Below are 23,168 nucleotides of genomic sequence, written 5' to 3' on the forward strand. Positions count from 1 at the left end.
CAGATCACTGTTTTGCTCAGAATTTACATTTTAAAGGAGTAAAAATTATTTTAAAAAATTTCCTAAAAATAAATTCCATTTAACATGGATTGGAAGTGTTGAACACATAACATGCCTAAGGTTTGGAAGATAAAGACTAATATATATATATATATATATATAATAATAATTGAATATCCAAAAATGATGATTGATATGGAAAAAAAAGTTGTTTTGTACTTAAACATTTTTGCACTTCTGTTCTTGCAGTTCAAAACAACAAAAACTCACATTTTAAATGTTTGTACTGTATATACTATAACAGAACATCACAAATTCATATTATGCATATGTTGGGCAAGTCCGTGGAAATGTCAACCACATCACAGAAAAAAAAAAGTTACCAAAGGAAAAAAAACAGCCTTTTAAGTTCTGTTGTGGTATGATGGGTAATGCCATACACAACGCTAGAGGGCGCCGTTTGCTTACACAATGCTGACTGCATTCAGCGATTCAGTCAGTGCTTCAGTCTATTTTTATGTTTTCAAGGGTAGAAATCCAATTTCAATCTTCACTCAATCAATCCTGTAGCCTTAATGGATACCATACCGATGTCTAAGAAGTCAAAGTTTGCTGGTTTCAAAATGTTTTGGATGGTTGTACCTTGTCATGTACACTCACTAAGCACTTTATTAAGAACACTATGGTCCTAATAAAGTGTCCAACGTGGTCTTCTGCTGTTGTAGCCCATTCGCCTCAATGATCAATGCGTTGTGCATTCTGAGTTACCATAGCCTTTCTATCAGTTCGAACCAGTCTGGTCATTCTCTGTTGACCTCTCTCATCAACAAGGCGTTTCCGTCCGCAGAACTGCCTCTCACTGGATGTTTTTTGTTTTTGGCACCATTCGGAGTAAATTCTAGAGACTGTTGTGTGTGAAAATCCCAGAAATACTCAAACCTGCCCATCTGGCACCAACAGTCATGCCATGCTCCAAATGACTGAGATCACATTTTTCCCCATTCTGATAGTTGATGTGAACATTATTTGAAGCTCCTGACCTGTATCTGCATGATTTTATGCATTACACTGCTGCCACACGATTGGCTGATTAGATAATTGATAAAGTGCTCAGTGAATGTATGGGTGTAAGGATTATCCTGGCGACCACCAGGGGTCGTATGTAAGTTTACTGGTCATTTTGTATCTTTTGTTTGTTTATGGGTTTTGTAGTTCTTTTTCATGGTCGAGTGGTTCGTTTGGGAATTGGACTACACTGGTCGCGCTGTAGATTCAACAGCGGTGTGGCACTTCGCTGAATGGTAGTGCAGGAAACACTGTCAGAGTATTTTGGCATAGTTTCCCATCCCTGTCTGCAAAAGAATGCATTTTTGAGAACTGTTAATGGAATGGAAAGTCATAAAAATAATTTAGTTTCGGTAAAAGAAAAATAGGAACCGGTTCTTTGTTCCAACGTGATACAGTTCTAACAATGTTGTCACACATGAAATGCTGTTTGCTCCTACACTTCTTACCCCTGAGAAGTTGAGCAGAGTGTTGAGGTTCTCCAGTGAGAGAGAGGAGCAGCCGGGCCTGACTGAGCTGTACAAGCAGGTTAATGGGGTTTGGATCACGAGAGAGCTGGACTGAGAACAGCAGCCCTTCCTGGTTCCACGTGCGGAACTGGAGACGTACAGACAGACCCTCTGTTCCGTAATTGGCTGGCAGCGCCAGGAAGCTACTCGTGGAACTGAGGAATGTCACAGCAACTGAGGAATACTCGGAGCACGAGAATGTCACGTTCCCCTTAGTAAAGAGACAGAGAGGATGAATATGCGGAAAGGAGATTAAAAAGGAAGGTGTAATGATTATGGATGGGCATTTTGAATACTTTTGTAGTTGAGTACTCTAACACATAAAAATATGAGTAATTCTGTGGTGGTATTTATATGGCATTCAGGATTTTAAGTTAGTAAAAAAGAAAATTGCTTTTACACATAGAAACATACTGTACATTCCAAGTCTTTTGAAGTGATACGATCACTATAAACAATGACCAAATTAAAATATTTGGGTGAACTGTTCCTTTAACAACGTCATGTTCATAGTGTAACCCAATGCATTGTTGCCCACAGCAGGCAAAGGCACAAATGAAAATCAAATTGTGATATGAGTAGTGTTTTTACTAGTCGAATATTTAAAGCTAAATGAGTACTGCATTAGTCGATGACTCATGCACATTCCTAGTATAAAAACACAATGGAGTCCCAAAGGAAAACTGAATTGCACAGAAGTTGGTCTTTCGTAGCTTGGGACACTAATGTTTCATTTCAGTATCACCCTTATCTCCTTAAATTCCTTTGGAGAAATTAAAATAGACAAAAATAAATAAATTGATGACATACAGTAAGAGTATAGAGCTATTAAATTCATGTGGAAAGCAAAGCTCATATCATTTTCGCTTTGAAGATTTCTGACATTTGAGCAAATCTGAGCACAGTTTGAGACATTGTTGAGATCTCTTGTGAAACTCTAGAAGACATGTGAGAATACTGGAGTCTCACGAGAAACATCTGAGAAGCAGGAGGCTTCAGCGAAAGTCATCCCATTGCAATCTCGGAGAAACTAAGATATTAGAAAGATGTAATTTATGATTTTTATGTTCTACGTGGTTGAAGAACGGGAAGAGAAAAGGATAAAATAAGATTAATGTGTTCCATGGGCACAGAGTGTGTCTTAATAAATAAAAGCAGCAATAGATGTGTGCTGTTAGAAGGGTTGTCACTCTTTTCCTCCTCTTCTAGTACAGTAGAGCAAACTATGGCACCATTTACATATTGCATTAACATGCATTTCATATCCGGCGAGTATCTGGATATTCTGTACCTAGATTGCATTTCCATCTTGCAATCAAATGCATTTCCACTGTGATCGGATAGAGATCTGATCGAAGTTACCTTGGGCCAAATGGAAAAAGCTTGCATATTAGCTACATCATAGGCTGTGCAATTTTAAAACATTGATGGATAATTCAAATGCTTTCCATTACTTTCTATCAGGGTTTTTTCCTCACTAAACATTTTTTGGCAACCGCCAAAGCTAAATTTTGGGTCACCAAAGCAAATTTAATTATATTTATCTAAAGTGCTAAATATACTTCTATCATAACTGCGCGAGTGAAGCATGGTTTCATGTGTGTCGCACGAGCCATATAGTGTGTCACATATAGCCATATAGAAAAGAGAAGAAAGACATGAGTGAGTGTGGATTTGAGGTAGACGCAAACAGTTGTGAGGGAAAGAAAAATCGTATTTTGCGGGAAAGAAAAACGTATTTTGCGGGAACGCAAAATGTTTTGCAAGGGAACGCAAACTATTGCGAGGTCACGCAAAACTTATTGCGAGGGAACGCAAACCTTATTGCGAGGGAACGCAAACTATTGCGAGGGAACGCAAAACTTATTGCGAGGGAACGCAAACTATTGCGAGGAAACGCAAAACTTATTGCGAGGGAACGCAAAACTTATTGCGAGGGAACGCAAAACTTATTGCGAGGGAATGTAAACTTATTGCGATGGAACACAAACTTGTTGCGAGGGAACGCAAAACTTGTGAGGGCATGCAAAACTTATTGCGAGGGAACGCAAACTATTGCGAGGTCATGCAAAACTTATTGCGAGGGAACGCAAACTATTGCGAGGTCATGCAAAACTTATTGCGAGGGAACGTAAACTATTGCGAGGGAACACGAACTATTGCGAGGTCATGCAAAACTTATTGCGAGAGAACGCAAACTATTGCGAGGTCATGCAAAACTTATTGCGAGAGAACGCAAACTATTGCGAGGTCATGCAAAACTTATTGCGAGAGAACGCAAACTATTGCGAGGTCATGCAAAACTTATTGCGAGGGAACGTAAACTATTGCGAGGGAACACGAACTATTGCGAGGACATGCTAAAGTCATTGCGAGGGCATGCAAAACTTATTGCGAGGGAACGCAAAACTTATTGCGAGAGCATGCAAAACTTATTGCAAGGGAACGCAAAACTTATTGCGAGAGCATGCAAAACTTATTGCAAGGGAATGCAAAACTTATTGCGAGGGAACGCAAACTAGGGCACGCAAAACTTATTGCGAGGGAACGCAAACTATTGCGAGGGAACGCAAAACTTATTGCGAGAGCATGCAAAACTTATTGCAAGGGAACGCAAAACTTATTGCGAGAGCATGCAAAACTTATTGCGAGGGAACGCAAAACTTATTGCGAGAGCATGCAAAACTTATTGCGAGGGAACGCAAACTATTGCGAGGGAACACGAACTATTGCAAGGACACGCAAAAGTCATTGTGAGGGCATGCAAAACTATTGCAGAAGAAAAAAAAGCCTGCCCTGTCCTCTAAGGGCCGCAGTATGTATGAAAATTAAAACAGACAAAATTTGATTTATTGTATTTCAAAAAAACAAAAACCAGAAGCATGTAGTATAACATAAGCAATAATCTGTGACGTATGACTATGGTGTGACTCAATCTATTCTTGGACTCGCAAAGCAATAAGCCACTGAGAGAGACAAAATGAAAGCACCGTGAGACACTGTTCTTGTTTTCCTGTCTCTGTAAGTGATGGAGCTGTTCAAATATGCACACAAGTGTATTAGACCACCCGCAGTGAGAAAGAGAGACGTCACTGTCTGCTAATTAAGGAAAGAGAGCTCTTTTACAGTTGAGCACAGCAACTTCATCTGCAGAAGCACACTGTGTGTCTGTCCCTTTACATACATGTGCATGCATCAATAAAATGAATCAGACTTCTCAACACTACATATGATAAAGAGGACATTCTAGGGGAGAAAGAGAGTTTAATAATTGATTCAGTTCACTTCAGAACGATACAATGTAACAAAAAACAGAGATGTAGCATTCGTCACACCACTACTTCTTGTAAAAGTTGCTTGTTTCTGGAACAAAAATATGACAATAAAAATATAAAACTACAACACTTTTTTATTATTTCATTTATTTTTCAAAGAAAGAAAAATCTAGAAAGAGTTGATGTAAATAATCCAGTCATAAAATGTTGGCTTTACTAACAGATTAATTACCTCACTTAAAAACATCCTATATATGTGACATTAATCACTATATCCACATCATAAACGTAATATTACAACTTACATCTGCACAGACAATGAAGCCAATGAACAGGTGAACTTGTACTAAGTTGCACGCTAGTCAGAATGCGTAACTTGTGTTATGAATATGACATTTCCTTAAAAGCACTCTACACATAACACAATATCCTAAACTATCTAAATGTGAGGAATTCACAACAGTCACTTCTAAAAAGTAGCTAGTACTTCAGTATATTTATTATATGCTGATATTACAAAGGTCTCTGTAACACATGCTTCTGATTGGTCAATGGCGCCATCTAGCGGTATGATTTTTTTCTGAGTAACAACCGCACATCCGGGGATTTAGACATATTTGACAAGTAGGCTAATAAAATTATTTAAACTCATATCAATGTTTCACATCCATTTATGTATTTATTTGACAAGTAGTCTTGTAATAAGCTGGATAATGGGCAGTCAGTCATTTTTGCTAAATAAACACCAACAGAATGCGAACCGGAGGTACAATTTAGCTGTTCAGCGATTTTCTTTCTTCTCACATAATAATAAAACATAATTTCAATGCAAATCAATATTTTACGTCCATTTATTTATTTGGTTAGTAGCGTGTAATAAGCGCTTCACGTCGGGGTCATGATTACCCTGTCGGGGTTTATTTTGTGATAGCAACCGGCTGATTGTACATTTTCCCTTACTGTACCTAATCAGGAGCTCAGGTTTATAGGACAGTTTTCTCATGTAGTTTAATCGTACATATTATACATATTAATCTTTAAATTTGATACATTTCTAAACAATTGTAAGTAGTTTCTAATTTTTTTTAAAATTTGGTTAAAGTTTAGTCTATTACAGTTTGATACATGTTTTTGACATTTTGCACATTAAAGTCAACTAAACTTTTATTTTTGTCAACTAAAATCATATGCCATTTTAGAGTAAAACGGACTAAAATTATTGTATGTGGCATGATCAAATATAAACTAAATTTAAAGGACATTTTCATCAAAAGACAAAAAATATGACTAAAATAAACTGTGAAAATCAACACTGATCTGGTCTATCTTTTCATACAAAGGAAGTTGATAGTGAGCCCATTTACAAGCTTATTCTTTTTATTTTCTCCCCAATTTGGAATGCCCAATTCCCAGTGCGCTCTAAGTCCTCGTGGTGGTGTAGTGACTCGCCTCAATCCGGGTGGCGGAGGACGAATCTCAGTTGCCTCCGCATCTGAGACTGTCAATCTGCGCATCTTATCACGTGGCTTCTCCACGGCATCCACGCACAACTCACCATGCGCCCCACCGAGAGCGAGAACCACATTATAGCGACCACGAGGAGGTTACCCCATGTGACTCTACCCTCCCTAGCAACCAGGCCAATTTGTATGCTTAGGAGACCTGGCTGGAGTCACTCAGCACACCTTGTATTCGAACTTGTGACTCCAGGGGTGGCAGTCAGCGTCAAACCTCGCTGAGCTACCCAGGCCCCCCTAAAATCAGCTTATTTAAAAAATCTGACAATGCAATAAATCTGTGTTATTCTCTACTTTTGACGTCAAACCGTGAAGAGGCATTGGATTAGCCAGTAAAGAACACCGGTAAAGGTGTTTACATGGCACGTGAAATCAGCATAATGGGCAAAAATCTACCTGTGTCGATCGGGTAATTCATATGACTTTTATGGCCTTTACGTTGATAAAGGAGCGCTGTTTATTGCGCTTACATGACTGCACATGCTGTCGGCTTAAGCATCATCGGTGTAAGATTGTGCATGTAAACGTGCTCAGTGACACCCTTTAAAGCTTAAAAAAAGGACCAAAAAGTATCATAAAATTAGTCCATGCAGATCCTGTGTCATACTGCAAGTCTTCTGATGGCATGCAATAGATTTTGGTCAGAAACAACCTAAAATTTAAGTCATTTTCAAAATCTGTTGCATGTTCATGAGAGAAACTTGTTCTCACGAGAACTTTCATTGGTCAGCACTAAAAAGTCCTAGATGAACACGTGCCACTGTCATAGGGGGTTAAAACGACATGAGGGGAGGGTAAATTGACAACTTTCATTTTAGGTGAACTACTCATTTGAGTTGGTAGCATTGCTTCTTTTAGTTAATTACTCCCAGCAAAAGTTGCAACTGTATGTTCTTGCAGTAAATAACTGGTAGAGCATGGCACTAGCATCGCCAAGGTCATGGGTTTGATTCCCAGAGAACACATACTTCAATGCACTGTAAGCCACTTTGAATAAAAGTGTGTGCTGAATGTTAAAACATAAAACAACAACAAAAACACAATGCTTTTGTGGTCTCATGCTGCCTTGTGAATAGCAAGATGTCAGCAATCAACTTTGACAGGAAGTGGTATTTGACAGCCTACAAACTCACTCGCTAAGGTGCCATTTGATTCTGGCAAGTTTCACTTCCATTAGCAATTGTAAAAGTCCAATCTTACCACTGTATAGATCTGCGGCTTCCGCCTTTTGGCCATGTCAATGACATTGACGCCATTGTAGTTGAGGTTCTCTATGCAGCCATGGAAATTTTCATGGAGAAACGTCCCAGGCTTGCCAGGCAAAGGGATCCCTCCGAAACTGAGCTTGAATAAGGACACGCAAACACATAGACACACACACACAAGCACAGATCCCAGAGATCAGTAACACACTAATACTTAATGCATTGTACAGAAAAGCTCTGAGGACAAAGATCTTTAAGACAGCGGGAGTTAGGCAGACGAACTTAGTCTGGCTCATTATGTGCTTTAGTTATATATTCTAGATGCACTACACTGATTATGCTTTGAGAGACACTTTGATAGCTCTGTTTTGAAATTTGAAGGTCTAGATGTGTATTAATCAAGAGAAACCTGACAATTAAAAGAGTTTGAATTTTTTTTTTTACTCTGCAGCGTCTCCTGACCGCATTTAATAAAACAAGGTACAATTGCTCCAATCCTGCAAATAAAACTCTCCCCGAAGCAAGGCGGGCTCCTTCAAGATAACGAGCATGACGAAGTGCATAGAAACCCGCAACGACGTGCATTTTCTTTAGTCAGATTTTTAGAAATGCACTTAAAATATGCTAAACATTTAGATGAAAACCCAGCTATGGAGAGAAAAAGAGATGGTGAATGTTTCGGCTATAATAAATGGCATCAATTTGCATTCAGGATTGAACCCATTAATTATTTCAGTGGGAATGAGTAAAAAAAAAACATGAAAAATAAAAAACTGGGATATGTGTGCTCTCATGTTTGAAATAATTTGCAATAGAGAAATGGAGGGGTCAACGAACCGAAGAACGAGAATGTGCATAAATTATTTTGGTTCAGTCTTTCAGGATTTCTTGGGGACAGTGATTGAATAAAATGTTTTGAAAAGTGTCTTCGAAAGAGGAGGGGATGGGATATCTTTATGTATGTCGCAGTAATCGTTTTTATTCTTCTGCGTCGTTTTAGTCTTTAAGCCACAGGACGGGACGGGATTGGTTTTATATGGGGAGGTGGGGTAATGTAATAATTAGCAGACCTTCTCCATGATTTTAATCCTGTCCGATTCATCCACACCAGTCATTTTTTGTTTCTGGACTGTGCATTCCCGTGCCAGTAAATATCACAGTGTCTTCTATAAAAACACTACATGTAATTGTAATCAAGTGTAAGAGAATTAACAGCTCTGTTATATTTGTTTATCCTGGTTTATCCCATGCTCTGGAACAGCAACCTAAACACAACATACAGTATGCTGGTGACCAGCTCATCAAGGCCAGATAACTTGGTTATAATTTACACTTCGATCTCACCTCATAGTCTATCTCCAGTGTGTCCTCCTGGCCCGGACTGCGGAAGTGTTGTGTGTGTCCGTCCACAGTGAAATTGATGTGTTTGTTAAAGCGCTCAATTTGAACAGAGTGCCAGTGGTGGTCATCCAGCAAGCTTCCTAACATGACTGAGGATGAGCGCCCGCTAGACTGGGTCTTGGCATCATCTGCACAGAGAGAGTAGAAGACAGACTATCCTAGATCTACTGGCATCAAATCTGTTTGGAGCAACCCAACACCGCAGCACTGGTTCAATGTGTTTGGGAAACCTGTTGAAAACATTCATTATTTTTGCTACTGTTTTTGGTGCTACTAGTGGTACATCTTTGAGAGCATCTAAATAACTTCACTCAGGCAGTTGATTAAACTACAAAGTAGAGATTCGATTTAGCTTCACTGAAGTTACAAAAGTCAAAACCTTTCAAGAGGAGCAGCTGATATTATATCACAAATGCTTTACTTTTGATTTTCTTTTTTTACTGTATTCTCTTTCTTTCTTTTTTCTTTTCTTTCTTTTTTACTGTATTCTCTTTCTTTTTCCTTTCTTTTTTCCCTTTTCTTTCTTTTTTACTGTATTCTCTTTCTTTTTTCTTTTCTTTCTTTTTACTGTATTCTCTTTCTTTTTCCTTTTTTCCCTTTTCTTTCTTTTTTACTGTATTCTCTTTCTTTTTTCTTTTCTTTCTTTTTTACTGTATTCTCTTTCTTTTTCCTTTTTCCCTTTTCTTTCTTTTTTACTGTATTCTCTCTTTTCCTTTCTTTTTTCCCTTTTCTTTCTTTTTACTGTATTCTCTTTCTTTTTCCTTTTTTCCCTTTTCTTTCTTTTTTACTGTATTCTCTTTCTTTTTTCTTTTCTTTCTTTTTACTGTATTCTTTCTTTTTCCTTTTTTCCCTTTTCTTTCTTTTTTACTGTATTCTCTTTCTTTCTTTTTTCTTTTCTTTCTTTTTTACTGTATTCTCTTTCTTTTTCCTTTCTTTTTTCCCTTTTCTTTCTTTTTACTGTATTCTCTTTCTTTTTCCTTTCTTTTTTCCCTTTTCTTTCTTTTTACTGTATTCTCTTTCTTTTTTCCTTTTTTCCCTTTTCTTTCTTTTTTACTGTATTCTCTCTTTCTTTTCCTTTTCGCTTTTCTTTCTTTTTACTGTATTCTCTTTCTTTTTCCTTTTTTCCCTATTCTTTCTTTTTTACTGTATTCTCTTTTTCTTTTTCCTTTTTCCCTTTTCTTTCTTTTTACTGTATTCTCTTTCTTTCTTTTTCTCCCTTTTCTTTCTTTTTTTTACTGTATTCTTTCTTTTTCCTTTTTTCCCTTTTCTTTCTTTTTTTACTGTATTCTTTCTTTTCCCTTTTCTTTTTACTGTATTCTCTTTCTTTCTTTTTCCTTTCTTTTTTCCCTTTTCTTTCTTTCTTTTTCCTTTTCTTTTTTTTACTGTATTCTCTTTCTTTCTTTTTCCTTTCTTTTTTCCCTTTTCTTTCTTTTTTACTGTTCTCTTTCTTTTCCTTTCTTTTTTCCCTTTTCTTTCTTTTTACTGTTCTCTTTCTTTTCCTTTCTTTTTTCCCTTTTCTTTCTTTTTACTGTATTCTTTTTTTCCTTTCTTTTTTCCCTTTTCTTTTTTTACTGTATTCTCTTTATTTTTCCTTTTCTTTCTTTTTACTGTTCTCTTTCTTTTCCTTTCTTTTTTCCCTTTTCTTTTTTCCTTTTCTTCTTTTTACTGTATTCTCTTTCTTTTTCCTTTTTCCCTTTTCTTTCTTTTTACTGTATTCTCTTTCTTTTTTCCCTTTTCTTTCTTTTTTACTGTATTCTCTTTCTTTTCCCTTTTCTTTCTTTTTACTGTTCTCTTTCTTTTCCTTTCTTTTTCCCTTTTCTTTCTTTTTACTGTTCTCTTTCTTTTCCTTTCTTTTTTCCCTTTTCTTTCTTTTTACTGTATTCTCATTCTTTCTTTTCCCTTTTCTTTCTTTTTTACTGTATTCTCTTTCTTTTTCCTTTTCTTTCTTTTTTCTGTATTCTCTTTCTTTTTCCTTTTTCCCTTTTCTTTCTTTTTTACTGTATTCTCTTTTTCCTTTCTTTTTTCCCTTTTCTTTCTTTTTTACTGTATTCTCTTTCTTTTCCTTTCTTTTTGCCTTTTCTTTCTTTTTTTACTGTATTCTCTTTCTTTATTTTCCCTTTTCTTTCTTTTTTACTGTATTCTCTTTCTTTTTCCTTTCTTTTTTCCCTTTTCTTTCTTTTTACTGTATTCTCTTTCTTTTTCCTTTCTTTTTTCCCTTTTCTTTCTTTTTACTGTATTCTCATTCTTTCTTTTCCCTTTTCTTTCTTTTTTACTGTATTCTCTTTCTTTTTCCTTTTCTTTCTTTTTTCTGTATTCTCTTTCTTTTTCCTTTTTCCCTTTTCTTTCTTTTTTACTGTATTCTCTTTTTCCTTTCTTTTTTCCCTTTTCTTTCTTTTTTACTGTATTCTCTTTTCCTTTCTTTTTCCCTTTTCTTTCTTTTTTTACTGTATTCTCTTTCTTTATTTTCCCTTTTCTTTCTTTTTTTACTGTATTCTTTCTTTTTCCTTTCTTTTTTCCCTTTTCTTTCTTTTTTTTACTGTATTCTCTCTTTATTTTTCCTTTTTCCCTTTTCTTTCTTTTTTACTGTATTCTCTCTTTCTTTTTCCTTTTCTTTCTTTTTCCTTTTTTCCCTTTTCTTTCTTTTTTACTGTATTCTCTTTTTCCTTTCTTTTTTCCCTTTTCTTTCTTTTTTACTGTATTCTCTTTTCCTTTCTTTTTCCCTTTTCTTTCTTTTTACTGTATTCTCTCTTTTCCTTTCTTTTTTCCCCTTTTCTTTCTTTTTTACTGTATTCTCTCTTTTCCTTTCTTTTTTCCCTTTTCTTTCTTTTTTACTGTATTCTCTTTCTTTCTTTTTCCTTTTTCCCTTTTCTTTCTTTTTTACTGTATTCTCTTTCTTTCTTTTTCCTTTTTCCCTTTTCTTTCTTTTTTACTGTATTCTCTTTTTCCTTTCTTTTTTCCCTTTTCTTTCTTTTTTACTGTATTCTCTTTCTTTTCCTTTCTTTTTCCCTTTTCTTTCTTTTTACTGTATTCTTTCTTTTCCTTTCTTTTTTCCCTTTTCTCTTTCTTTATTTTCCCTTTTCTTTCTTTTTACTGTATTCTCTTTTCCCTTTTCTTTCTTTTTTTACTGTATTCTCTTTCTTTATTTTCCCTTTTCTTTCTTTTTACTGTATTCTTTCTTTCTTTTTCCTTTCTTTTTTCCCTTTTCTTTCTTTTTTACTGTATTCTCTCTTTATTTTTCCTTTTTCCCTTTTCTTTCTTTTTTACTGTATTCTCTTTCTTTTTCCTTTTTTCCCTTTTCTTTCTTTTTACTGTATTCTTTTTCTTTCTTTTTCCTTTTTCCCTTTTCTTTCTTTTTTACTGTATTCTCTTTCTTTTCCTTTCTTTTTCCCTTTTCTTTCTTTTTACTCTATTCTCTTTCTTTCTTTTTCCTTTCTTTTTTCTCTTCTTTTTTACTGTATTCTTTTTCTTTCTTTTTCCTTACTTTTTTCCCTTTTCTTTTTTACTGTATTCTCTTTCTTTTTCTTTTTTCCCTTTTCTTTCTTTTTACTGTATTCTTTTTCTTTCTTTTTTACTGTATTCTTTTTCCTTTTCCTTTCTTTTTTACTGTATTCTTTTTCCTTTTCCTTTTTTCCCCCTTTTTTTCTTTTTACTGTATTCTCTTTTCTTTCTTTTTTACTGTATTCTCTTTCCTTTTTTCCCTTTTATTTCTTTTTTACTGTATTCTTTTTCTTTGTTTTTGTCTTTCTTTTCTTTTTCCCTCCCTTCCTCAGGTACTTCTCTTTAATCTGTGATTTCATTCTCTGGTCCGCCAAGACACACTTCAGTACAGGGAGCGAATAAAAGGATGAAAGGTCATTCTGAATCATACATCATGATTCTCATCTGCAGTTTCCTATTTATTTGAAAAAAAAAAAATACATTAAAAAAATATCCACTTATTTTGTGCCAGATAATTCCCCCATCCCTCCTCTTTCACTCACCCAAATTGAGATGCAAAGTGAGTCTTCCTTTCTGAAGCTCCAGAGTGAGGAAATCTCCTCTCTGTCCCTCTCCGTGAACCAGAACCCCTTCGGCCTGATGGCTCCGGAATCTCAGAGATATCACGTCTTTCACTGTGCTGGTGGACTTTTGGTTGAACCGGTAAAGCAAAGCACTGCGACCATCAAAGTCGGCCACGTCTGACTCTGGAAAAAGTAGATCAAGGAGAATGGGAGAAGACCCGCAACTCTGCACTCTCTGCACTTTCTTTGACCTTACAGGAAGTTACTAGTACTTCTTGTTGATTTGATTTAAAAGTGAATAACTTTTGGAGCACATATCATGAAAACTGCATACCCTAACTAAAATTATTGCAGCTTTGGAACCCTGTGGGCTACAGGCATAATTTTGTCTTCTGAAATCATCTTCTGAAAGAGGACACTAAGGGCTTTTTTTATTAATGTAAAAAAGCAAAAAAGTTAGAAAAGCCCAAATATACTGGCCCTAATATGCCCTATTATGAATGCACTGTATGAGCTCTTGTACTCACTGTATGTGCAGCCATAGACCTCTAACCGTAGACCAATCCCTCCTCTGGGACTTCCCTCGACGGGAAGAAGGCGCAAATATCGAGTCCTGATTGAGTGAGGGAGTTTGTGTTGGACCACTGTGTCTGCATCAGTGTTTCCTGCGAATGTCTGTACACACAACAATAATAATCCTGGTTAGACATGTGTAATAGACAACACTGTCAATACTGAGGTCAAACATTTCAATGTTTTTATAATAGGGCTGCCAATCGATTCGAAATGAAGATAATTCAAAGACACTGTTGTGGCAGATGAGTAAAGCATTGAATGGACAAAAGTGACTAGGTTCCCACTTTTTTTCAAGGCACAATTTCCCAGGACATTTTATGTGCCCAACGGGTGTAATATTTAATAAAAAAAAACCACATGAGAGGTCATGATGTATATGGCATTGTTTCAACAACCTTATGCAACTTCACGATATTTATTTCCATCCAGAGTTGCATTAATTGTTGGCCGAGATCTTGTATTGATGACGGGAGAGTCGAACCACTCCGTAAAGTGTTCTCCAGCACATCCCAAAGACTTTCAAATGGGTGAAGGTCAGGACTCTGTGGTGAAAATGATTCCTCATGCTCACTGAACCACTCTTTCACAATTTGAGCCCGATGAATCTTGGCATTGTCGTCCTGGAATATGCCCATGCCGTCAGGGAAGAAAAAAATCCATTGATGGGACAACCTGGTCATTCAGTACATTCAGGTAGTCAGCTGACTTCATTTTATTGCTGCATAACGTTGCTAAGCCTAGACCTGACCAATTGAAGCAACCCCAGATCATAACACTGCCTCCAGAGGCTTGTACAGTGGGCACTATGCATGACGGGTACATCATGCACTTCCCTTCTTTCCCTGACGCGCCCATCGGTTTGGAATAGGGTAAATCTGGACTCATCAGACCACATGACCTTTTTCCATTGCTCCACAGTCCAATCTTTATGCTCCCTAGCAAATTTTAGTCGTTTTTCCTGATTAGTCTCCCTAACAAGTGGCTTTCTTGTGGCCACACAGCTGTTTAGTCCCAATCCTGTAATTTATCATCACATTGTGATTTTGGAAATGCTCTTACTTTCACTATTAACCTCGTGCCAACAAAAGTGCCTCTGGTTTGCATTTAAACCTATTTGGTTGTAAAGAGTAGCGTCTCTAGTTTCATTTGATGTCGCTTTAAAAATTCGTTTTTCGCACATCTTGTTTATCAGCATGCTGACATCCACATATGTGGAAATTGGCACCTCGTTTCCTCAAAAGTAGAAAAAACATTTCAGTAATTTTGAATAACTTTCAACTCTAACACATCTGTGGGTCATTTCACTTCATTTTAATAAACATTTTGTAATCACTGTACAATACGGTTCTATTCATTAACATTAATAAATGCATTCCTATATATTTACTGTGCACTTTCACACTGAGAATCAATGAGTTCATCCAAAAGCTGGAAATGTGTCTTTCAGAGGCTTTATATGGAGTTAGGATGATAATAAGGTGCATTTCAAACTGTTCTGAGACCAGTGCAGACAGACAGCACACTGGAGGTTAAGTCATTCACTAAATAGGGAGCAAGGGAGCATCCTATAGCTCTCTATGCAGTTAAGTGCATTCACTCCTAAAATCTGATCAAAAGTTCAGTTTCAGGCTGCAGATGATGTTTGGATCACTCAACATGTTTGACAGACATGTGACAATGATAATCAGTACATAGATTCACAATTTATAATGTATCATTTTATTTTAACATGGTTGACAGTGATTGGATGATGCTGGACATTACTTTGAATCAGAATTAATTATGATAATTTATGATGTAATGTCTGTAACATCTCAAACACATGAATAATCAACACTCCTGGACACATAATAAACTATTTGATTAAAAAAAAATGGACTTTCTATAGGAATTATTTAAAATGTCACAACATAGTCCCGCTGTCCAAATATGTGTACATACATATTTAGGAAAACTATTAACTATTTTTTGTTGTTTGTTTTGCTTGTTTATTAGGTGTTACTAGTTACAAATCAAAAAGGGAAACAGAAAATGCACACAGCAGTCACACGGGGGTCTCAGAAGGTTAAACATAGCCGTGAGTTCTACTGTCGATTTTTTTGACGGTTCACCACTATCCTTCCAGGTTTTAATAAAGTGTTGGACAGTTCTTAACCCAATTCCAGTGATTTCAGTAATCTCCTTTAGTTGTTTTCTTTGCTTGATGCAGGACAATAATTTGCCCCTTCTGAAACACAATAACATCTTTTCCACGTTCACGGGATACGTCTTACGACATGGTTGATTATCATCAGTTAGGGTTAAAAGAACTGTTGCCAGCTGAAACATATTAATCACTGAAATAATGATCCAATCATAGACTCTTAAGTGTCTGCTTATTTAAATCCTAACGACTTACACAGGCAGTGTATATATTTATTCAATTAAATCACAGCACTTCACGGTTTAACAATCAAACTAGGACATATTGTGATTTGAATTGGTTTAATTGTGAATTCAAACATTAATTTTCATCCCAAATATGCCAGTTTCCTTGACATTCCGTGTTTTATAGCTAATGCCATTTTTATGTCTGGATTTAGTGGTTCTGTCCGTGTTTTCCGCATCGCAGAAATCATAGAGCCCTACATGTGGTAACCGCGGTATAAGCGGACTCCGATCATTGAATTATTACAAATGAATTCTCATCCAGCAGTGTAAAGGCCGCATCACCACGATACCACCTCTGGGTGTGAATTCATTTTAAAAAAAAATCAGTGGTCCGACCATCGTCATTGAATGTACGTGACAGGGCTTTGTTCGTGACAGTCGACCGAATAATTATTTTCCAGAACATTTTGGCGTTTCTTTCATTTTCCATGGCTTTTCCATGACTGGAAAAATGCATTGCAAAATTCCAGGCTTTCCAGGTCACATGGGAACCCTGTAGATGATAACATATTGATGGTACGTATGCATCAGATGGATGTCATGTCAGGAGCGCCTTGATTTGAAGACAGTCAAGTTAGAAATGATTCAACTTTGACAAACGTGTCTTGAGAGTCCTGCATCCTGTTTCATTTGATTGTGTTCTCTCGCCATCACGTCTTGAGTGAACTACAACTCTGAACCGGTCCTGCCGACAACATGTAGCATACAATTGAATGTGTACTACTTTTTCTTTATTGTGAGAAGCCGATGGAAAATGTCCACATTTGTGGATAAAGTTCAATCAATGCTTTGTAAGATGCAAACATTATATTTGCACAAATGATCCTCCCTGAGTTTGGTTCTTTGTTTCCCAGTGAAGATGAAATTTGACTACATGATGTTCTGATGAGTTCTGACCTTCTCTGTCTTTCTACTGTGTGCTGATTCATCTCTGCTGGGCTGCTTTATTTTGTCATGTTTATAAAACGTTCCTTGGAAATAAATCACTCCCTGAGAGGGGAAAATGCAGGCAAAAAGTGTTTGGAAGACCGATCTGTTTGTCTTTCACTGAATGTGTGCCAAAAGCATCCAGACCAATAAACTCATTCCCTTCATCTTGTCTGCATCATTAAAGTTAATGAAAGTTCAAGGGTGTGATGAAACATTGGGGACGTATGAGAAAACTTAGAGAAAGTTTGGGGTTGCTGAAGGGCAGAGTGACTGGCATGTTTCTTCATCGCCAAGTGAATGTTAAACCCGTCTGAATCATTCTGAATATCCACTGACAGACTTCTAGCATGACTGAAGTTTGGTGTAAATGAATCTCAAAAAAGATGGTAGAGTGGAAAAAAATCATGTAAGCTGGCCAGTTTGAATAATCTTCTTTTAATTAATCAAATAAAAACACTGTGATAATGCTGCCAGAAAAGATTAAAGAAGTCAGTGTGAAATGATATAAATATACATTTCTTTTTAATGCTTAATTAGAAGTTAGTACAAGGTGATTGATTTTTATCTCTTTGTGTTCTGATGTGTGTGAGGCTGCTGAACTTGAAATTAATAATTTATTTAGTGAGAAAAAAAAACTGCAGGGAAAAAAATATTTCAGAGCAGAAAGTACAAGGGAGAGGAAATGGAAAATAAACTCGGATGATGAAATGTTGCGACAGCACAACAGTATGCCATCAAATGAGAAAATTAGAATTCATATACATTTAACCCTTTAAGCTCTGAAGGTGTTTTTAAAGATTTGCTTTTATAGTGGCATACCCAAAATGAAAGGCTTATAACTCCACAAAAAAACAAGGAGCATCAAGTGTTCAAAACTGTTCACATTTTTTAAATGATAAAGATTATGATACATTCTGAGACGCTCAGCCTAAGCCTAAGAAACTGCTAAAAAAAAAAAAAGTTGAGCCATAAATGTCCTTTTCCCCCTTATTTTTCTGATTTGACATTATATATCTCTGGGTGTAAATGAGGTTGCTTTGAAAAACTGCTTTTGTTCCCAATCATGTCAACTGTATCTGAGAAAATGTTTGTGTCGATACAACAAAGTGATCAAAAGTTATAGCATTACAAATATAATTTATCATAGTGTCCAAAAACGTCTCCATGTGTCCAAATAAGTCTCCAAACAAATATAACATAATAAGTGTACATAAGAACTAATTACACATGCAAATACAACAATGATTAAAGGTTTGCATAGCATGCAGACATGATTTTAGTATTTAGAATGAGTTTCAGTCTGTGTCATTTGAGTCATCATTAAGTCTGTATCATGTATTTGGCGCCATCTCCTGGTGGCCATATGCAACATTGTGCTTCATGTGGATTATCTAATGATCTATGCACCTGATTATCTTGTGTGTGTGGTCTCTTTTGAAAGATAATCACTTCCTCTAAGTAATGTTATGTGATATTTTATTTCTGTTAATTTTTCGTTAAATTATAAGCAACACCAACATAACTGTCAAAGACATACACTTAGCTATTACTCACAATATTTTTGTCTGTGAGTAAAACAAATATGCTGGTTGTATTCTACTCTTTGAGAGCTTTCCAACAACATATGACACATGGACTATTTGATCAGTTAATGTTTTTACTGATTGCAATAATATGTACAGTGCAACGTTTTTAATAATTTATCAAAACGGAACACTTCTGATTTATCTGCAGATTTAAAAGAGTTTGTTCAGTTTTGATCACAATGTCTACATGCACTGTAAAGTAGAGCTTCTAAGCTTTCTAATGATGCCTATTTTGTGTTGGTCAAGACTGTAGTTATTAATATTTTGACAAGTATTTTTTTTTCTTGTGGCCAGCGGGCCCATCCGAGCTTAAAGGGTTAACGTTTACAGATTGACCCCATTCATTTCCATTGTAAGTGTCTCACTGTAACACAGATTTTTGCTTTTTTTAAAGACAGGGAGGGACGACTCGAAGTTTTGTGGTAATCAACATTATGCCACAAATGCTGTTGATTGAGCTTAACTTGTTTTAAACCTGGAATATTTAAAACAGCATGTCCTGGAAACACTTCAATATTTGATGTGTCTGTTACGCCTACATATATTAGTTTGATCTAAGCTGCCTACTTTACTGCACACAAATTGTTAAATGCAGACATCTATTTCTGACACACCTTAAGATATTTTTGCTATGACGACTTCAGTAGTCTCATCTCCACTGTGCTCAGAGCTTTAATCATGAAAAATAGTGCAAAGCAAAAATTCTATGCATAATTCAACAATGCTCCCTGTATGTTTTATTCAGGGAAGAAGGGAATAATGGAAGCCCTTTCCAAATTCTCTCAACATCCCAGAAGAGAATAAAAGGAAAACTTAATTTACAAGTAATTCACCTTCTCTTCTGAAGGATGAAGGCCTTGGTGTTTAATCTTTGTATTAATCAATAGACTTAGTTTTTGTGTTTACTTTGCATAGACAAAGAGACAGGAAGAGAACAAGACAACTACAACAGCTTCCTAAAGATGTTCGTTAGTGAGATACACAAAGCAGAAAGGACTAAGCAGCTCTCTGTAAATATCACTTATTCAAACTCAAATTAAATACTTAATCTTTGAATTAAGCTCTTAAATAATAATCCCCCAGTAGAGCGCAACAGTCTGGTTTTGGAAGTAAAAAATCCATTTTTTTTTTTTTTTTCATAGATGAATAGATTTTTTTAATGATAACTTACAATATAAACCTTTGTAGACAGACCTAGCATGAGCTCCAAGGTTGTTAATCAATGGTATAGTCCTACTTTTAAAGCCAACAGTCAGCGATATTTCAACTTTATTAAAAAAATAAATAATATGTTTTTGGTGAAGAACTACACTACACATGATCCTAAAGAGGAAAAACTCGGTAACATTTTCTATGAAGCCCATCTATATAGTGCATTAGTAATGTCTCATAATACACCTTATAATACGTTATAACTTCTCATAAATAATTGTAACCAAAATTAAGTATTATAATGTATTACCTATTCATAGTTATACCTACAATATATGTAGTATATAACATAATAATAATAACACAAGCAACATCCAATTTTATCTGCAGAAGTTATAATGTATTATATATATATATATATATATATATATATATATATATATATATATATATATATATATATATATATAATAGTTATGCTTTAACGTGACAAAAGCAATGTCTTATAAACATTCATAAGATATTTTGAAGTGGTTATAAGACATTATAAGTCATGCTGGAAGTTATAAACATTACACATGCACAAATACAAAATAACACATTCAATGTACATTTTAAGATATTACGAAAAACTTGCTGATCACACATGTAGTCAATCTTCTATAAAAAAGCAAAACAAAAATCAAACTAATTCTATACTCGACTCTATTCGATAAACTTTAATGTTTGTGCATCTAATTTGGAGAATTATTTTGTAAATAACTTCCATTATATAAGTTTAACTTTTGATGTATGTTTGTTTATAAGAAGATATTACTTTTGTAACTTAAAGCAGATAAAGAGGACTTATAATATGATCATTTTGACTGTTTACACTATAAACCATTAACTTTATTAAAGAGCACCTATTATGGTTTTTCAAATATGACCTTTCATGTAGTGTGTTATTTAGCTGTTTATGAATGTAAAAAAGTCTGCAAAGTTTCAAAAATCAAAGTGCACGACAAATGTTGTTATTGACTCCCAAAAGAAAGAACCGATTCTGAACACCTGAAACGAGTCGTTAGTAATTCCAGACTTACTTCCTGTACTAACCTACGTAATTTGGTAACAAAAAACCCGCCTCTGGTCTTCATTGGCGGCTCATGAACAGCTTTGACCCGCCCTCAAACACTACACTAAGCGGTAGACCAATCACAACAGACTGGGACATCTGACCAATCAGAGCAGAGTATGCTCTCTGAAAGGAGGAGTTTAGAATGAATCCTTTAGAACGGATCATTGAACGAGTCGTTTTTGACACTGGGAAAAAAACGTAATGCTGCAATTTAAATTATGAGCAAATTAAAGTGTTTTTTGACCTTGAATGCATGTAAATCTATTGTATGAGACCTTTAAAACAAAATTAGGCACGATTAAAAACCATAATAGGTGCTCTTTAACTTCTGTTTCATTAAAATGAGATGTTGCTTGTGTTATAATGCATTATACTCTAAAGTATAACTATGCATAGATGAAGTCTTATAATGTATTATAACTGTAGTTATAATTATTTATGAGGTTATAATGTATCATAAGGTGTATTTTGAGGCATTATGAATGCAGTATAATGCATTTACCATGCATTATATATATGGGCTTTATAGAAAGCGTTGCCAAAAACTCCACCAATCAAAGAATCGTGGCCAACAAAGTGTCAAACAAGCACTGCAGCAACCGCCTACTCTCAAACTACATTTATATTCGTGTATCTCTGAATATTTTGCAGCAAAATAAAATTACATTGTTTCTATACTTGTAATCAACAACTTTAAATCAATAGTTGTATGTTTTTCAATATATACAGTATATATTTTTTTAATTTGACTGTCATTTGCAGTGTGTCATGGGATTGTAGTTACCTCATGAAAGACGTTAAGTGCACAGTCTTGTACCTTTGTATTTTTGTCTGATTTTCAATTACTTTTATGCTTCATATCAAAGTTTGTAACGTTGTGATTCACCTCGGAGCTGCTTGATTCGGTTCATGGCTTACAGCTCTTTTATGTATAATTTTATAAAAATACTTCTGAAACCAACACGGCTGAAAAAGTGTCCGTGAACTGTTGCACTCTTCTGTGCTGAGGGTTCTTAAAACTAAAAGGACTAACAGTAGATTAAGGCTGGGCCGAATGCAACAATGTTGTATCATGTAAGGGTCATCTCTTATGTGAACCCTGTAGGCATGATTGAACACAATCTATAGGCTAATTATTTATTTTGTTTCCATGAAATGTTGTCTAGCAATTTCCTTTCTTTATTTGGCCAGTGTCATGGCATTTTATGTGATCATTTGAATGATCTGAACTAGAGGTTGGGAAAAAATCAATACGGCATAACACCGTGACGCTCTTTCATCCCGATATAGAATCAATACGCAGACGCCAAGCATTGATTTGCAAATTATAATCATTATTATTTAGCATTTTATATGTACTGTTGACATTTTGCATTACTTCTAAAGTTCAATAGAGAGGTCAATTAACTTTGAGCTATCGAACCTCGTCTGAAAGCAGAGGAAAGAAAATCCTGAGCATGGCTGCAGTTTCAAGACATCGTTTCAACATTCTCATCTAGCGTCTGGGTTTACTTTGGTTTTCGATATTTATGACAAAAAACATACAGTGTTATCAAGGCCTGAGGTATAAGATATTATCACATCATGTATCGTATCATTTGAATACTCTGACCAAAAAGATTTCTTATAAAAAGAGACTGAAAGAGATAAACATGTTGTAGCGAAAGTCTTTACAACAGTAAGATGATCTGATTAAGCCTTTAGTAGCTTTAGCTCCACATAATCGATATTGTGCCATGACCTCCTCCGGCTGTATGGAAACACGAGATGTTGGACACATCTGATGAACAGCAACTTAAGAGCCAGACAGAGACCGAGCAGCATGTGTGAAACTGCCAGAAGAAAATATCTATAAGCATGTTTCTAATCTGATTGACCTTTTTAGAGTGGCGTAATAGAACCTGTCACAATGTGATGCATTTTCTTTGCCACATTCGCCGCTGTTATTAGCTAACGCTGAAGCTCCTCCCACTCATTTCCATCGATTTCTAACGCATGCTGATGCGGACACCAAAATCTTATTATGTGGGATGAAAGTGGGCATCTTGCAGAGCAAAGGCATTATAGCACTCAATGAAAAATAACATTATGAAAAGCCTTGCGATCAACTGGCAGTCGTGCATAGCAAAACAATGGCACAGCTGCTTTGATCTTTTCAAGATGCTGAAGATTGAAACTCAGAAATTGCACTTAACCTCTTCAACTCTGTTGCGAAAAAAGTTTACGCTTAAAATGTTCAAGTCTCCGAATACATACCGTAAGTCAGGCATATGAGGTTTCATTTGAAAGCTTAGAATATGAACTTTTCAGAGATAACACTTCTGCATTACTTCAAATAACAAAATAAGGCCTGAAAACATTCGCTTCGAAAATCAGCGCCATCTAGAGGTCATGTGGTAGAAAT

At 35.6% G+C, this 23,168-nt stretch overlaps 2 protein-coding genes across 3 annotated transcripts in view; one reads left to right on the forward strand and one right to left on the reverse strand.

Moving 5' to 3' along the window:
• Window positions 1–23,168, forward strand: part of LOC127425923 (uncharacterized) — a 393,067-nt gene that overhangs the window by 153,809 nt on the left and 216,090 nt on the right. The gene's annotated exons all lie outside the window — the stretch shown is intronic.
• cntnap5l (contactin associated protein family member 5 like) overlaps window positions 1–23,168 on the reverse strand; it is a 115,059-nt gene that overhangs the window by 33,339 nt on the left and 58,552 nt on the right. For both annotated transcript variants that reach the window (XM_051672184.1, XM_051672183.1), the window contains exons 4-8: window positions 13,501–13,648; window positions 12,953–13,156; window positions 8,916–9,100; window positions 7,567–7,710; window positions 1,515–1,785 (exon numbers count right to left, since the gene is read on the reverse strand). In XM_051672184.1, coding sequence (XP_051528144.1) covers window positions 1,515–1,785; window positions 7,567–7,710; window positions 8,916–9,100; window positions 12,953–13,156; window positions 13,501–13,648 — 952 coding nt within the window. The remainder of the gene's footprint in view (window positions 1–1,514; window positions 1,786–7,566; window positions 7,711–8,915; window positions 9,101–12,952; window positions 13,157–13,500; window positions 13,649–23,168) is intronic.

This window comes from Myxocyprinus asiaticus, chromosome 35, assembly GCF_019703515.2.
Source record: "Myxocyprinus asiaticus isolate MX2 ecotype Aquarium Trade chromosome 35, UBuf_Myxa_2, whole genome shotgun sequence".
NCBI lineage: Eukaryota > Metazoa > Chordata > Actinopteri > Cypriniformes > Catostomidae > Myxocyprinus > Myxocyprinus asiaticus.